The following is an 18,666-nucleotide window of genomic DNA, read 5'->3' on the forward strand; positions in this document are numbered from 1 at the left end:
GTTGTTTTTTTACCATGAAACTGGGCTGCTTTTAAATCGTTGCCATGGGACGATTTTCCCCAGTGGGTTAAAGGTTTTAAATGTTGCATAAATTACATTTGGTTGACATGCTTGCACTGAAACATTTTGCATTCTACCTGTAATAAATCTATGCTAAATGTTTTGGGCCACACTAGTAGGAAGCATTTGAGCTGTGTTAATGATACATGTGCATTAAAGTGTCTGTGACTGTAAAATATGTGTTTTAGGAATGGAAATGAAATTTTTATATTTGGGACATGGTAATTGCTTTCCTTTTGTGATCATTCTTTTACCTTCCATGATCATTCAGAGCTGATTGTATTACTAAGTCTGCATCAAATCAAGCAATCCGTAATTACAGGACAGTCGAGATGTTTGTCATGAGAAGTGTTCCACAAAATGGCTATGGTTTGAAGACCGTTATAAGAGTTGATGTTACAAATACATATTTTGAATATACTGTGTGAACTCATTCCCCATTTAGCTCTGAGAGCTTTATTTTTCCTACTCAGAGTTTTGTCAGATGTTTTGTTTATTGGCCTAATTCTTGTTTCTTGGTTTGCATTGCTTAGCCACTCAATTAATTCCTTGTGCTTCGTTCCCCCTTTCTGAATTGTGTTGTATTGATAAGGAGTTGTCTCAAAATAAGTCTGTTTAGCTGTGCTTTGTTACAATCAATATATAGTAGTAAATATAAGTTAGTGTCACTGATTTGAAACTTGGAGTGGCAATGAGGTCTTAATGTATGGAAAGAGTCTTAAAGTCTTAAAAGGTGTTCAGTTTAACTCCTTTATTCCTTTATATACCCTGCTTGAAAGATAGAAGTAATCCATTGCATCTTCAGTGGCTCAGATGTTGGGAGAAAATGCAAACTCTATGTTCAGTCTTATATCCAAACACAACACCGGGATTACGTACGAGAAATTGTTGACATTACAGCTGCTCGAGAGCAGAGACAATGAAGGACAGCGTACAACTGCTGAGGGAGGAAACTATGAAAATGCAGGGCTCTCAATCAGCCGCCGTCACCCGGCCCTATGCAATGTGATGTCACATTGCTTAGAAAATCTAAATGGCAGGACTAGTGAGACTGATTTGGTTTAATGGAAATTTTTAAATGAGTGTGGGTGAATTTTTATTACTGTTGGGTGGTTTTGTTCACACACTGGCAACACACATTTATGTCCAAACACCATGTGAAAGTGGGTTTTGCATAATAGGTGCCCTTTAAAGGCCTTTGCAAAACTGTATGTGTGTGTTTTTTTCAACAATAGGCATGTTCTATATTACCCTCTTAATCTTAAAGAAAAAAGAAAAAGAAAATGAATTCTTGACAGAATTCTTCTGCAGTGTACCCATAGTTGAAGAAACCTATATGTAGTGCATTTGTGTGTGTGTGTGTGTGTGTGTGTGTGTGTGTGTGTGTGTGTGTGTGTGTGTGTTTTAAGCTGTGGTAGCCATATTTAAGCTGTCAAAGTACAGGTCTCACGGCAAAACTGCAAGCCTTGTGCCCTAAAGACACCTCAGACTTGTAGCTGACTCAACATTCTTCAATTTCTTGTGTGTGTGCTAACTCTTAAGTGTGTTTTTTTTTTCATAATCTTATTTTCCTTATTCTGACACAGAAGGAGAGAGAGAAGAAAAAGGAGGAGAAGAAGAGGGAAAAAGACACTGATAAAGGGAACAAGCCAGCAGTTTTTGAGAAGGTAATTGACCTCATTACTGACCAAATAGACTGGAGATATTACCCTTTTTAATGATTGCTATGTTTATGAATCAGTTGAAGACATTCTGTTTGGAGTAGGGTTGTGCAGATAGACAATAGTATCGTGTATCGACGATAGTCAGAGATATCGACATAAGCAGATTTCTCTGTCAATAATCAAGATGACATTAGACTCATTCTTCTATTAATGTATTAGATTATAATAATAACTATTATTTTTATTTTTATTAGGCGGCCTATTATAATTCGGCTATCAAACTGCCCAGCAATTTCACACACTCTCACACACACACACAGTACGCGAATGCGCAAAAGAGGATTAGAGCCTGTCGCTAAACAAGTTGTAACGATTTGACTCGGATAACTTAAATCCGAGTCAATTTAAGTTAAATCCATGAAATGAAAGCGATAGAAAACGAGGAGTTGGTATCCCACATATTTAATGGCTGGTACACGACAACGCAATCTCATTCATGAGAGATTAACTCTTTCTTGGCGTTACAAACAAAGACAAAATAATAACAAGGTGGCAGAGCGAACTTATCATACATTGTGATTCTCACATAGTCCTTCTCTTAAAGACTGATCACTTATTTTGTAACGCACATATTTGTGGTGATGACGTAGAAGGTCTACGTGAGAACCACTATGGATGATAAGTTTGCTCTGCCGCCTTATTATTTTCACGCACACCGCACTATGATGTGATGCATGCAAAATACATAGTTTTGGCTGTTACAAAGTCTCCATCCACAAACGCGCGGTCCGGAGCACTGTATGAATGATGCATCAGTTCAGTTCAGCTTTACTCCAAATATATCAACTTACCTGTTTTGAATACTTTATATTTAACATATTCGTTTATGTCCAATATTAGTGTTAAACTGCTGGACTTTAAATGAAATCGACTATTGATTTTCACCGTTGACTGATTTTGCAGATCATTTAGACTGATAACTTCCATGCGCAGATGCGGCAGATTTGTCACAGGACGCGCGATATGACAGTTACGTCCGACTATATATAAACTAGCTCTTTTAAATACACTTTTATCAGTATGTTTGAAAGCATATTTTTTTGATTATTTGTGATTCCATAGGTTCTCTTTCGCGCACCTGCGCAGTTTAAAACAACAAATAGTTATGCTATGACAAGAACAAAGAGTCTCTCTCTTGCTCCACCCATGCACGATAATACCGTGTACTGTCGATCAGACGGGATGACGATATGATGATTTGAAAAATGACCATATCGCCCAACACTAGTTTGAAGAACTTCAGGTGCCTGTTGCTGGACCATAAGGGAAATTCTTTACAAATATTTTTGCTGTTTTGTTTCTTGATTTCAATTCTTGTGTTTTTAACAAATCTGAGATTTTGAGAATCACATACGCCAGACAGTGTTCAGTGACCATAAGGAAGATCCCAGTCCTGTCTCTCATGTGAAATCAAACACCCTGAGCACTGGAATTTAATTTGTCTTGCATATTCATACATACTCTTTGCAGAAAATTAGAATCTCTAAGTTCATCTTAATTTAAAAACCTCATGGGAGATTGTGTTTGGATGGTGGTCCGAATGTCAGATAGTTGAGAAACTTTATGCAAATAAGAATGATACAGGCACATTTCTGGTGGATTCTGTTACTATCATTATTATTATATAATTCAGATTCTAAATTCACTTAGCACATTTTCATTGTGGGTAGAATGTGGTCAATTTGTTACACTGATGTTGTAGGGCTGGGAATTTCAGATTATTATAGTTTCTTTCAAAAAAGAGGAGATTAATCATGATTTTATTAACTAAACATCTGGATCAGTTTACTTTTTGAGGTTGGACAGGTTAGTTGCATGGTTTTTGAAAGAAGACTCCTATGCTTACTAAACTTCAATCATAATGCAGTAAAAATGGTCATAATGTGAAAAGTTATCAAGGTATTTAAAATAACAGTTTTCTCTATTAATATATTTTAAAATTATTGCTTTGATGTAAGAGCTGCTCAAAAATCATTATCAATGTTGAACGTTAATATTAATGTTACTTTTTATTAATATATAATCCATAATGCTAATATTTTTGTGAACTTTGTTGTTGTTTTTAAAATCATTTTTAAAATCATTCTTTTGGCAAATCTGTGTAGATTTTGTGATTTTTGACTTTATTTCGTACTGAATACCACAACTAAATCAAAACCTGTATTAGATGAACACCATACAGAAAATTGGCATTATTTCAGCTGTAATCTAGCACATATACGATGACTTTATTGAGCATGCATTGAACGCAATCATAGTCCACACAGAAACAGCCACACTGCTGTTCATTTTACTGACAAACCCCCAGAGCATCTGATCTCTAGTGCTTTGAGTGGTATCGAGCGGGTTTCTTCCGCGCCAGTGGACACGTAGGGTAACAGATATTGCAGGCTTGACTTCATCTCTCTGTACTGCAGAGATGTTGAGCAAACAAGCAAACACTTAGATGTGCTGAAATAGCCACAGCAGCAATAATTAAAATTTTGCGCCTAGTCGACATTGCACATTCACAACTCTGAAGCACAAGGAAAAAAGCCCTGAACAGGCATCTTACATTTGTACTTGTGTAACCAACCGCTCACTTCAGACACCTTGCTTTACTTCAGGCTACACTTCATAACCACACGCAGTCACACACACCTTCCTCTCCCCCTGAAGCACAGTTTGGGGTCATCTGGGATCGTAGCACAGAAAAAAAGGCATTCACAATTGCCGTGTGTCGTGTGTGAGAGAAAAGAGAGTTTGCTGCGTGTGGGAATGTGTATTATTGTCATCTAGCTGTCAGAGAGCACAATGGAGGTATTTGATTGACAGGCAAGAGGACGAGATTGGGTGGCCCTGAGTGAGAGTGGAGAAGGAGTCACGGAGAGGGCACCATGCTACATTTTTTCTTCAGTGGTGTCTCAGATTTTCTGTTATTCTTTTACTCTCTGCATAGCTTTTTATTCTTCATGCTCTGTTGTCCTGCACAAGTGATTCTCAACTAGCTTTGCTTCAGGATTTTACATGCAAAACTAGTTGATAGGTTGCCTGAATGATTAGTTAACTGGTTGTCTTAAATATTCTGGTATTGGTGTGAATCTAAAGATGAACAGTTTTTGGTAATTTTTAGTTTGACTTGCCACGTTGAAAATGTAACACTCATGGTAGAATGCTCAAAATGAAATGACTAAATAACTGTATCAGAGGTGCTTTAAGAGAAGATTTTAAAATCGCATTTTCAAGATGGTTTTAGTATGGTGTGCAGCAAGGTTCCGTATGTGTCCCTTTCATTTTCTCCATGAAGGAACTGAATTCAAAGTCAAACCTATTGTGAGCTTACAAGGTTGTTAATTGATGCTTTTTTTTTTTTTTTGAAGCCATCAGCATTCATTATCTATTTAATTTTAAATAATCATGTAAGAAGAGGTATTCATGATGAAAAACTCCACTAATCAAAGAATCACAATGAGCAAATCACAGTAAAAAAAAAAAAACTTTATTGCGCCCAACAACTGTTATATTGTGAAATATATTGTTTATAATCAAAAACTTTAAATCAGTAGTTTTATTTGTCCATTGTTTTTAATTTATGTAATTTAAAGTGCTTAATGTGTTCATAAATATTTACTTCATTAAAGCCCTGTTGTACCTAAAAAGTGCATTGTTTTTTTCTCCTTCCTGAATGAAGAAACCAAAGTCATTGGTAAAAGTAGTCAGCATTGTGGAACTACTGATTTTATAAAATGGCAATAACAGCAGTATTACATATTCGAAAACCTGTTCCATATATTATTAATAATAATCAGAATAAATAATTCTTCCATTTAGTAACATAGTTTACATTAACTGTAGGCTGTTTGTTTGCCAAAAACTTATTGCAACTCTGCACATTAATGTAGAATGTGTTCACAGATGTCTTTTTATTTAACTTTTTTTAATGCGACTTATCCAATCTGAAGTAGAAACAGAAATATTAGTGTCCTAAAAGTGTCATCATTTGTAAATGCGATTAACAGATGTGTGTTTTTCCCAACACACTAACACACAGAACAAAAATTAGGCAATGTATTGTATTGTTATTAATCATATTACAGTGACCGATAAACTATACCAAAATACTGAAGAGTTTGTTTAGATGTACAGCCTTTAAAGTCAGTTATGGATATGGCTAGCATTTATCTTCCTTTTTTAATAGTTGTTTATCCTGTCTATATGCCATTACATGATTAGTTGCATTTTGTTATTTACCTTTAACATTACATCTTCCTTGCTTTCAGAACAAGGTGCACCTCTTTTTTGGCTCACGTACCAATAGTCCACTACCCCATGTTCTTGACATTTCTGTCTCAACTATGTGTGGTTGTACAGTTGAGGTTTGAATTGTTGGTCACAGTGGAGAAGATTAAAAAATGCAGTGGCCTTTGAAAGTCCAGCTGCAATCTCTCCATTTTCTGCTCCACTGAGTCAAGAATATTCACGGTCTTTGTAACTCCAGAAAGACGACTAAGCTTTAAGAGAGCCAGAGTTAGCACTGCATGGTCACCTTCTGTCACGCGCTGTTCCCAGAGAGACCGGGATGAGATGAAGGGAAAAGAGTGAAAAATGAAGGAATGGAGGAAGAGATCCTAACAGTTCAGCACCTTTATGCCTTTGGGGCTGGTGCCTGTGGCCATACGTGACAGCTCATGTGTGCTCATCCACACACACAAAACCACCGCACTGATGTAGAACAAAATGCATTCAGTTGGCTGTAGAAGATAGTCCATCTGTCTGCTGTAACAAACCAATATGAACAGTTTGGTTTGAAACCGAGGTACCAAAGTCTCATGCTGCATCAATACTGATACCTTAGGCCCGAGGTTTTCTAATGTCCCAACCCCCCCAAAAGACCATCTAAAGCCGAAATAAGTTACAAACAAATTGTAAGTTCTATCTGTCTGTCTGTCTGTCTCACACACTCATTTAAGTGTTAAAGTAGTATTTTTCTCACAGTTTCATTCCTCTGTATAGATCCATCAGAAACCATAAGATTTAATCAGTTTTATTTTGACAACAATAAAAATTAAATATGTACATAATTTATTTTAATTTTTTTGTTATTGTACTAAATCCCAAATAAGCTCCTAACCAGTTAACACTTAAATTTAGCATTTTGGTTGCATTTTAAAATTCACTATATAATTGTACATTATATAGCTAAGCATATTTTCTTAATAAAATATAAATAAAAGCCTTTTTTAATTTAGCAAAATAAATGTTTTTTTTTTTTATTATTATTTTTTACCCTTTGCATGTTTGTTGGAAACCTGTTTAAAAACATTTTGAAAATCTATAACTTTGATATTGCTAATGCTGCAGAAATGACACACTGCACCTTTAAGAGTAAGACGAGTCTGCTTGCCCTGATTTTTCTCTTTTCTTGTGTTGATGGCAAACATCATTCCACTGCTAGCTATCTATCACTCCTTAATTTGGTCATCTCTGAATGGCTGAATGAGATGCCATCCGCATCTCTTAAAGCACTCCTGCGGGGAACTGTTTTTTTTCCCCTCTTCAACAACCTTCATTTGTCTGTCGTTGTGAGTTAATCTCTATACATATTTCCTTTGCCATCAAAGGCGCTTGCTGGCTTATGTTAAAATCAGCCAAGCGAGGACCTTACAATGATATTCATAGCCTCTTCTGAACCTCCACGACAGCTCGTGTGTGTGTGTGTGAGTGAGACTGTGTTGCTTCTGTCATGCTCCAGCATGATCTCTGCTGATCCAAAGTCTGCGAGTCACATGTTGAGATCACCAGAGCCATGTGTGTGTTTTAGGAAAGGAAAAACCAGAGACCAGCCCTGGCCTCAGGTCAGTGTATACGCTGATTAACATGACAGTGTGACTTCATGATCGACACAATGGTGGAATTTATAGTGATTCTGACACACACAACAGCCTTCAGAAAACATACTGTCCATGTGAGAGGAAGGTGAACAACTTTTGCTGTGTATGATAGTTTGTTTAGCAGCATAAAACCATTCAGAGAGGTTTGTGTGCTTGCCAGGCTGAGATGATGTAGAACGAAGTAAATTCAGTTGGCTGTAGTGGAAGCTCCATCTGTCTGCTGTAGGATTGGATTGATGCCAATACTTTGGTACAATACCAGCCTTTAGTACCTCAGTATCGATGGCAACAGATGAACAGCCTCGGTCGATTGATTGATTGATTTTTTAATTTTTTTTTTTATAATTAATAATTGTGAATTGATAATTTTGTTAATTTGTTATGAGTCTCCATGTTTGTAACATTCACTTATTTTTTTTATTTGTATTTTTTTTAATGGTATTGTACCAGTAGCAAATCTTATTGTAAATGTCATTTAAGATTAAAATGCTTTTCTTTTGTTAACAATCTATCTGGATGTGATTTGTAATATATTATTTGGAATATACTGTTGTTCAGTAAGATGAAATGAATACTTTTATTTAGCAAAGACAGTTTGAAATGTTAAAAAAAAAAATAATTTATAATAAAAGAAAACAATGTAGCACAGTTAACACTCCAATGTTTCTTAAGCCCCAAATCAGTATATTACAATGATTTCTGAAGGATCGTGTTCTATTAAAAGCTGAAGTAACGGCTGATAAAATGTTTTCTTTTTCTCTTTTTACACATTTAAAAATATATTCAAAATAAATTGTTTGTATTTACCAATTTTTTTTTTTTAACTGTATTTTTGATCAGGTGCAGTCTTGGTGAGTATAAGCGACTTCTTTTAAAAGTTCTACAAATATGATTGACACCAAACTTTTGAACAGTAATGCAAATTACAGGTTTAAGTGGTTAAGTAGTTAGTATCAAATTCTCTAAATCCATTAAAGTAATTTAATGGTTCTTATGTTTTAATGCTTTAAAAAATCCTTCTGTTTACACTGTGTGAACTGCCAAACTGTGCTAAATAACAAAAACAATAAAAATAGCACATTATCTTATCTTAGTAAGTGCAACCCTAGTCTACTTATTGCTTGTTGCTTCCAGATCCTCAGCGACTGAAACGGTCTCTTTTGTTTTTGTTCAATAACACAGATATACTACACCATCTCGATCTCCTCAGATATGGAAGTCTTTATGTATTATTAGTGTTGTCTGCTAAGACAAGAATTACTGTTGTTCACACATTGTGACTTGGGATTCAGACAAACTCCTAACTCAGATGATTAAACTGTAGCTCAACACAGAGTTATGAGTGATACCTTACATCATGGGGCTTGTTGAGATGAGGTGTGTTAAATTGTTTTCTAAGCAAACAGACTTCATTTGATAGGTTAAAATTCAATGTACCAGAGCCAAGTTTAAGGATCAAAATATTATAGAGAATCAGCAAAAGTCTAGTTGTTGTATATGCAAGATAAGTAGCATTTGAAGCTGTAATCAGCTGTGTACTATTCTTCTGCTTTTTAGACATAACGGTCCCTATAACGGTCCCTTGTATGGACTGAAGTCAACAGCAGATGGTCTATAACACTCTCTGGAATAGAGCTAATGTAGGATCAATGTTTAATGGCTTGTTATTATGACATGCTGCTCATGAATGAATGAATGTGAGTCTGTCTGGCTGTGAACAGAGGAGTCATGCCTTCACAGGATCTTGTCATTGCTGAAGAAAAGTTACAAATCAAAATGTACTGGCTTGTAGTGGACATTTGTGTATAATATATGAATGCATATAGGCTAAGCTATGTATGCGAACACACTGGACATGCATTTTTAATGGATTCTACAGCAGTTGAAGAAGTTGAAAGCTGGCTAATCTTTGGAAAAGTATGAAATGTGCGATTCGATTCTGAGATTTTACGAATGCATTGCGATTCTTGAATCGATTCTGAGCTTAGTTTTGAACAGCAGACGGCACTACATGCTATACATAATACAGTAAGGAATACATGTTTTAGTGTATTTGTTGGTTATACTATTTTTAATTGCCCTTGTTGCAATGTAGTCATATAGTTAATAGTGCTGGGCAATGGTTAATTGTGATTAATCACATCCAAAATGAAAGTTTGTGTGTGCACTGTGTGTGTGTGTGTGTATATATATGCATGTATACATTTAAGAAAAATAAACAAACTTTTATTTTGGATCCGATTAATCACATTAATCATTGCCCAGCACTAATATTTAAGTACTGCTTAATGTTAATTAATGACATTTACTTGATTGCATGTAATTATGCGTAATTTAGTACATGTAACAAGGACACAAAGCGTTTCTTTATATAGTTTTTGTTTTATATTTTAATTTATTTTATTTGACGTTCTGATTAATCCTTCTTTATTTTTATTATTTTTTTATTTAATTTGATATTTTATTTATATATTTAGGTTTATATAAACATTTATTTAATTTATCTGTAGACCAAGACTCTTTCTGTCTTTCAGTAATTTTCGATGTTGTCATGGGAGAAGAGCGTTTTGCTGCCATTGATTGTCACAGGGAGGACATGTTGCTGCTCTCCTTCTCTATTAGAGTGCTCTCAGCTGTATAACAGTAGGCCAGGGTTTTGGAAAGTGAGTCTTATTTACTAGCTAATAATGGTGAAACTTCCACTTCCTGTTTACAGCACATTTTAACTGAAAAGCCCAGTTCCTTATCTCTTATCGTGTTTTAGGCAAGAATAAACATTTATAAAATAACCCTGATTGGATTTATTTCTCTTCCAGCAGCAATTTCCAATTTTTCTGTGTCATCCTGCAGGGTCTGGCCAGAACAGCAGCTAGTTATCTTGTCCTGTTTTCATTTTAATACTCTAAAGCAGCTTGGAGCTGACTAGATTGCAAATGTTTTTGCACTGACCCCAGTAGACCGTTTCTGGAGGGCATCGACTGCACAAGTAACTCTTCCTGCCCGCTTGTCTCTCATTAAAACTCAGTGAGATGCTCATTAGGGTTTAAGTGGAATTAGTATGAAAAGCTCTCTCTCTTTGCTAATGAAGGCAGCCGCACCACAATTGTTTTCATTTGCAGCGACTCTTCCCTGAATGCAATCAGCAACCCTGACCGAGCCCCCTGCTAGCGCACGCTGTCTCTCTATCTCTAACGTGTTTTATCCCACATGCTTTTCAAGGCCAGTAGGCAAGGTAACTGCACAAATTATCTCTCCATTTACACACCTTGCTCTTTTTTCCCCCCTGTCATGTCTAGAATTTTTCATAGATATAATAATAAACCATCCTGCTATGCTCAACATCATCTCCTCTCGCTCTCATTGGCGCGTTAGGCTAGCATCTGTTGTCTCTCTTGGGTTAGCGCCCACACAACATCATACGCCGCGTGTGAATCCACATGTGGTGCCGCAGCATGTTCCTGTGTGTGTTTTTTGGCTCTGTGTTGCTCATCAAGACAGTCTCGCTTCTTTCAAACACCTGCCTTTCTTTCTCGCTCGCTCATCCTCCATTCTTTTCCCTTTGGAAATGCAGCTTACGTTTTCGTCTTTTTTTTTTCCCATTTGAGTAATGAATAAATTATCAAACAAACAGCAAGCAGTGTTTGCTGCAGTGAAAATGCCGGTGTTTTTGTTTGGTACACATGCATGTATGGTTGGGGTTCTGGGAGTGTTGTATGATTTGGGTAGCCATCTGTTCACCTGAGAATCGCGTTTGTGAGCCGGTCACGTGGAAAGCTTCATATATTAATCACACTGTATGTTTGTCCTTTCGAGCGTATGTGTGCACGCATTTCTTGCTCAGATCTTTGCATCCCCCTGCTGTTCTTGTGACAGTCTGCTGTCAGGGGACTGTGAGGAGAGGAGGAATTTCCATATTACTTGAACATCTTTACAGGTTTACTCGATTCTGTTTAGAATATGGCACATCCAGATGTGCAGTGTGCTGCTGGGGAGATGGAGATCCTTTCCAGCTTAGAAAGGGATGTGGTTCTTCAAACCCAGTGGTTCTCTGTTGTCCAACATAATACTGAAAGGCTATCCAACCCTCCATGTAGGCCAAATAATTTGGTAATATTTTAGATTGGGGGACACTATTTACTATTAACTATGTGCTAATTAGCATGCATATTACTAGTATACTGGCTGTTTATTATTGCTTCTACGCCCTTACACCTTGTCATATGTGTTGCTCATTTGTATAAGTTCCTAATTGATTCGGAAAATACAAAATTGTTTTCAATCCTCCAAAGAAGGGCAACAGGATATTTAGGGTTTCTGTTTTGGAAAAAAGAATAAATTATGAATGATGAATGATGATGAATTCAGAATGTAAGAAATGTGCTATCTAGCCCAGTTTCCCAAAAACATTGAAAACTTTTTAATTAAAGTTTGTAATCATTTAAACTTGTGTTTAATGATGTACTGAAATTAAAATTCTTAGGGAAGAAAAGTATGTGCAGTCTTTTTGAGGACAGGAAACATGTATAAATCAACCACTTGCTGCTGTACTAAAAGGAGTATCTTAGTAAATGCAAACAGAAACATGCATAAAATATTTACATTACCATTCAGAAGTTACGGCTCAGTAAGATTTTTTTTTAAATATATTTTGGAAAGATATCTTTTGTGCTTACAGTAATGTTGGGTTTCTATTTTAATATTAATTTCTTGATTGTTACTTAAAAAAGATTTTTTAGCAGCCATACTCCTGTCTTCAGTGTCACATTTTCCGTCAGGAATTATTCTTATACACTGATTTGGTGCTCAAGAGACATTTCTTATGAGTATCAATGTTGAAAACAGTTGTGCTGCTTAAAAATAAAGTCTGAGCCCAAACTGTTGGAAGGTAGTGCGTCCGTTTAAAATATGTGAGAAACAAAAATGCACTCAAGTTGGAGTCGTGTTTGTTGTTTAGCTGCAATATAAATATAATTACCTAGTTTTTAGTGACACTGATGTGCAGGAACGTGTCTCATTAATTGTAAATAACAAGATATCATCATCAGCCAGCAATAAATATGATTAAATGTGGATATTTTCACTGCTTTTTCTTTCAGAGACTTCATTTAAGTATCTAAATGCTGTACTTGAATTAGAAATGGTTGTCTGATTAAACTGGGGACTTCAGGTAACTTGCCTTGAAAAAGACAAGGCATTACTCAAAAGAGAAGATGCAGCACTCATCTCATCCTCGAAAGAGCCTCTTGCTGAGATGTCAAAGGATGATGCCATTTCGGTAGGGGTCAGGGATGTGTTAGGATGGCAGATTGGGCATCAGTTTGTGAGATAAACAGGTGAGACCCCATAGTTCAGCGAGTTCAGGGGCTTCAACACAGTAACATTTACATGCTAATTGAGCAGGACCTGCTGTTGGCATTATGCGTCTGTTTTATTGAATAGTTGAGATTTTGTAAGAGGTATGACTCTGATCGCTGCACTTAATGTAGACACACACGTGCATCTCACTAATACAAGGCTGCATGAGTGTTTGGTGTTTACATCTGTGTGTGTGTGGTCTGAGCTCTTGATAAGCTCATGTGTAGTACCGGCAGGTGATGTTTTCCCTTTGTAGTCTTTGTGAGGTAAAATGCATAATTAATGCAGATGAGATATTTAAAGCTCAAGGCCTGGCACTAACCAGTGTTATGAATATCTTCTTTCTCTCTCTTGCTCGTCCTCTCTTTTTTGTGTACAGGTTTAGGGCAAGAATTTTTTCTTATGCTCACCAATTTATTGAATGTAAAATACAGTAAAAAAATTGTAATGTTGTGAAATATTACAATTGAAATAATTAACAATTATATAACACAACAATTAACATGTTTTTTTTTATGTATAATTTATTTATGTTATGCCAGCTGATTTTTCCACAGACATTACTCCAGTCTTCAGTGTGACATGATCCTTCATCATTCTAATATATCAGATCAGTGCTCAAGAAAAATGTAATTATTTCACTGTTGAAAATGGTTGTTTCTTTATATTTTTGTAGAAACCTCAAAATAACTGCATTTATTTAAAATTGAAAATGTTTAAGATTTCTTAAAAAAAAAAAAAAAAAAAATCTTACAGGCCTTAGACTTTTGAACTCCAGTGTACTTTGCTGTACAGTTTTGGTAACACTTTATAATAAGGTTATATACTTTAGCATTAGTTAATGCAATATCTTATATGAAATAACAAAGAACAGTATTTTTACAGCATTTATTAAAGTAGGTTAGTTTCAGTCCCTATATACACATTTTTTGTTAAATTTCAAGTTGTATAATTTAACATTAAGTTAGTGTTATGAAACATAAAATAACAACGGACAGTAGTATTTTATAATGTAACTCAAACTTAGATGTACTGTATATGCTTTAATGTTTAGGCCTATGCTTTATCATGATCCCTAATGCATCAATGTTAACAAATTTAACCTTATTACAAAAGGTTTCCACAGTTTTATCCTAATTTAAAGACCAAACCCAAATTGCATTATTTTCTGTCCGATTAAGTTCACCCAATAACGTTAACATAAAAACATTAAATGTTTATAATAACTTTTTTTTTTAACTACAAGTCTGATACTGAGAGAGTTATATATGAAAATGATTTTGATTCCTGCCTGAAAAGAGTTATCTATTCATGAATTTGTGCGTTGATAAAAGATAGATGAAGCGCAGTGAAATATAACAAAACACAGATGTCAAAAGATGTGCTTTTAGGACAAGTTGGATTGTATTTAATTTGCGTCTCCAAATGTGGGGCTCAGCATGAAGTGCTGAAAACCATAAACAGTGAGATGCCACAGCTCTGACAGAACCTGCTAAATTTAACGCTGTTCTTCTTTTAGGAACGGCCAATTCCCAGGTTGAAATAAAGTGATTTCACTTATGAAATGTATCTTCTGTCTAAAATCATACCAAAGTTTCTCCTCAAACTGTTTATAGCAAGAAACAAATCGTAGAAACTTAGCGTAAAATCAAATTACTTAATATTAATTAGTTTAATGAACTGTTGCATTAAAGCCATATCACACTCACAGTTGTGCTGTTGTAATGACCGCCTACAGACATCTAGAGTAAATGTTCTCTTCATGATTTAGATTTTGGTCTCGCCTGTGTTGCCTCATCAAAACGTTGAGTCATTCTGTCTAAAACTGCCTTGGCTCTCTCCCCTCTCTTCATTTCCCTCTCATAGTCTGCATCGGAACCGTAGATGCTGATTCATAGTCCAGCCTGAGGACACCAAATAATAAGAAAGTCGGTCACATGATAAAAGGCCGTTCCTCTGTGCACTTCCTGCCTAATCTAGGCTAACAATGACCTTGGGCCTGTTGCTTACACCACACATACAGAGATGGGTTTCTGGTTTGGGGATACAGAAAAGATTGAGAAGGGAGAGGTGACTGGGGAAATGGGGAGAGAAATTAGGTTTAGGAAAGATGGAGATAGAGAGAGAGAGAGAGAGAGAGAGAGAGAGAGAGAGAGAAAAGACAGAACAAAAGGAAAGGAAATAAGAGAGAGGGAAGTATCGAGGGAGACTGGAGAGAGGTGAGGATGAAAGAAAGGGAAGATGGAGGAGAGGAAGAGGAGATAAAAGATGGAAAAGGTGTGTTGGTGCAGGGAGGGAGACTGACTGGTGTTGTGAGACAGAGCGTGCGTGTGTGTGTGTGTGTGTGTGTGTGTGAAGGCTGCTGTAGATTCTCACTGGGCTGTTCATGCAAGGAATGGGATTTCAGGATTCACTGTCCACTCTGCCTAAAGGCCTGTGTGTGTGTGTGTGAGAGAGAGAATGTGTTGTTGTGTGTTTCTGGTGTATGTGCAGTATAAAATAGCTACAAAAGATCCTATGGCTCTGTGACTTCACCGGTGGATTTGTCAAAGATTGGGCGCTGAGGGATTTTTGCCTCCCAGGCCACATGCACACAGCCTTTCAAAGTCAACATCAAATCCATATTTTTATTCCCATTTTTTTAAGGCATGTTCTCGTTTTCATTCTGCACAATTCATTTGCACATATTTTATAAATGACTTTAGCCGACATCACCAGCCAGGAACCCTAAAACACCCTTAAACAAAAAACGGCTTATTTCATGATCAGTCTTTTCCCAATGGATAAGATAAAGTCCAATTTTGGTGCTTTCATCAAACTTCAGTCTAAAATAGAACTAAAAAAAATAAAAAAAAAATATATATATATATATATATATATATATATATATATATATATATATATATATATATAATTGCAATATTTTCCCCTGATTTCTGCAATTTAATATTAGTATTGTTTTCAAATATCAGTGTCAATATGACTATTATTATTATTACTAATATAATATATACAACTTGTAATATTTTAATAAATTATAATACAGCATTTTACTATACTATAGACTATATATGTGTTCCTGTAGCTCAAGTGGTAGAGAATTGTGTTAGCAAGCGCAAGGTTGAGTGTTCGAATCCCAGGGAACACGTTACGAAAAATTGTTAGCTTGAATGCAATGTAAGTCCCTTGTTTGCTAAATGCATAAATTAATTAATTAATTTTATTTATATTTATAAAATGATATAGTTATAAAACAGTGATATTTTACAGTACACCTACTAATAGTTGCAAAGTAAATTATAAATTACAATCATAATATTTATGGCTTTTGTAAATTGTTTTAGGTTAAACCATCAAATGTTTGATTTGTGAAGCAGCATTTATTGTGAACAGAGCTGCTCTGAGACACTGAAAACACTGGATCATGAGCTGCACGTGTAAATGAATACAGTGCTGTACTTCACTCAGAAGCATGAAGCATATAATTATTTATTTAAATCACAGCCTTTGCGATTTGATCATTCTTATAATTCAGTCATATCACGATGCATATTCATGCTGTCATACTCTAATGTATATAACATTTTGGAAGTAAGATGTTGACTTTAAACTTTCCCTCTTTAGCTCCGAGTTCTCTGACTCATAATAAATGTTCAGTTGTAGGGACACACACACACATACACGCACAGCTTCTGCTCCTCCCGGCCTCCTCCACACCTGTGCTGTGCCCACTGCTTCCCGTCTGTCATCTGTTATTTATAGAGCACGACTGACCTCAGATCAGACTGACTAAGCTCAGATTGAGGCTTGTTCTCCCAAGATGAACCTCCGTTAGTCTAGAGTCTGTCTTGGTCTCTTGTCCTTCTCATTCATTGTCTCTCTTTCTCATTCTTCGTCTCACACTGCCAAGAAAATGCTTCTTTTAATCAGTATCTTTGTCCTGTTTTGCAGGAAAATCCTTTAAATATCATTCAAACAAGATAAATGCTTTTCTTTACATTTTTTTAGAGAATGTATATTTAAGTAATTGAATTAATTATCTTTATATTTATAGTGTTCCAGTGTCTACTGTCTAAATAAACATCATAATAGAAAGTCTAGTAAGTGATATATCAGACTCTACTTGCAGTTTTTTCAAATAGAGTGCAACAGTCTAGTCCTGAAGTAAAAATCCAATTCATATTCCATAGGGAAATTGATTTTGAACAATAACTTGTAAACCGTTAAAGACCGGCATACTTTAAATGCTGAGGCTGTTACTCAATCAGTGATATATATATATATATATATATATATATATATATATATATATATATATATATATATATATATATATATATATATATATATATATATAATATATATATATATATATTAAGATAATAGCCTGCATTATTAGTATTGATTTTATATATATATATATATATATATATATATATATATATATATAATCATCATTTTTTTTTTTTTTTTTTTTTTTTTTTTACCATTTCTGATGGCAAAACTGCATTAGCCATGATTCAGCATGATTCTCCACCAATCAGACAAACAACTGCAAATCTGCCAAATATTATACATTTTGGTCATAAATGGTCTGTAATTTATAATTTTGTAAGTTTGAAATATTTGTTTGTTTTCAATATATGCACCATATTTTGCAAATAAATGTATATGTTGTATATATTGTATATACAATATAATATATAAAACATATTTTTCCATCATTTTTAATTCTTTTTGCCCTCATTGAAGCATTTTAGTACACAGTATTACACCGTTGTCTTTTGTCTGATTTTCGTATTTTGATTCCTCAGATTCAGTGCCTTCTCTGTGAAGGATGCATGTGTATTCTGAGGCCATCTTATTATGCATAATTGTGCTGCCTACCTTATAGAACAGGCGGATAGCTAGGATTCAAAACAGCAGTCTCTGTTTATGACTGATTGTTTGTGAAAAATTGTTAATGAGCAGTTAATGTCCTTCTCAGTTTGGAGGTTTTGTGTGTTTGATCTAGACAGCTATGAGTTGTTTGATTTCCCCACACAGATGTATCATCTGAAGAATACATTCCAGATTTCATAAAGATGCGAGCGTGTTTGTGTGCACGAGATCTCAGCTAATCAGTGGGCGCCGTTGGAGAGGAAGTTTTCTGCGGTGATGGAGGCGTGCATCAGATGCTGGACTGTATCGGCAGCTTGTGGTTAATGGAGAGCGGTGGAGTCCCTGATGGGAGGTGGAATAATGTCCCCTGATTTGGACAGCCAATCGAGGAGAGGAGGAAGTGAGAGAAAGTCTTTATTTTAAATATATAAAGGAGATAGAAATGGCATCAGACAATAAACCGATTAGAAGAAAGATTTACAGAGGCACTGGAGATGACTAGATGAATTTTATGTGGAGTGAAATAAAGAAGTGAGCGATGGAGGAGAGAGGTGGGGGGGCCGTTTTCAGTCGCCCTGCAGGAGGTGGAAAATGCAGTGATTTGCCGTGGTGCTGTAAGTTAGCACACTCGGGCCTGGCAGAGTAAGTGCTGCTTGTGTTAAGATGGTTTTTCTGCAGTGTCAAAGCACAAAGAACACAAATACATATGCCATACATGCATTTATGTGCCATAACACCTTTAATTTTACAGACCCTCTTTGCACTTTAAGTGTACA

At 35.6% G+C, this 18,666-nt stretch overlaps 1 protein-coding gene across 1 annotated transcript in view; it reads left to right on the forward strand.

The window, feature by feature from the left end:
- The window catches only part of LOC113057479 (stromal membrane-associated protein 1-like), a gene marked incomplete at its 3' end in the record, with an annotated part of 67,598 nt that overhangs the window by 18,621 nt on the left and 30,311 nt on the right, over nt 1-18,666 (forward strand). The window contains exon 6 of the mRNA XM_026224907.1: nt 1,647-1,727. Within this exon, the coding sequence (XP_026080692.1) occupies nt 1,647-1,727 (81 nt within the window). The remainder of the gene's footprint in view (nt 1-1,646; nt 1,728-18,666) is intronic.

Source organism: Carassius auratus, chromosome 38 (genome assembly GCF_003368295.1).
Source record: "Carassius auratus strain Wakin chromosome 38, ASM336829v1, whole genome shotgun sequence".
In the NCBI taxonomy this organism is placed as follows: Eukaryota; Metazoa; Chordata; class Actinopteri; order Cypriniformes; family Cyprinidae; genus Carassius; species Carassius auratus.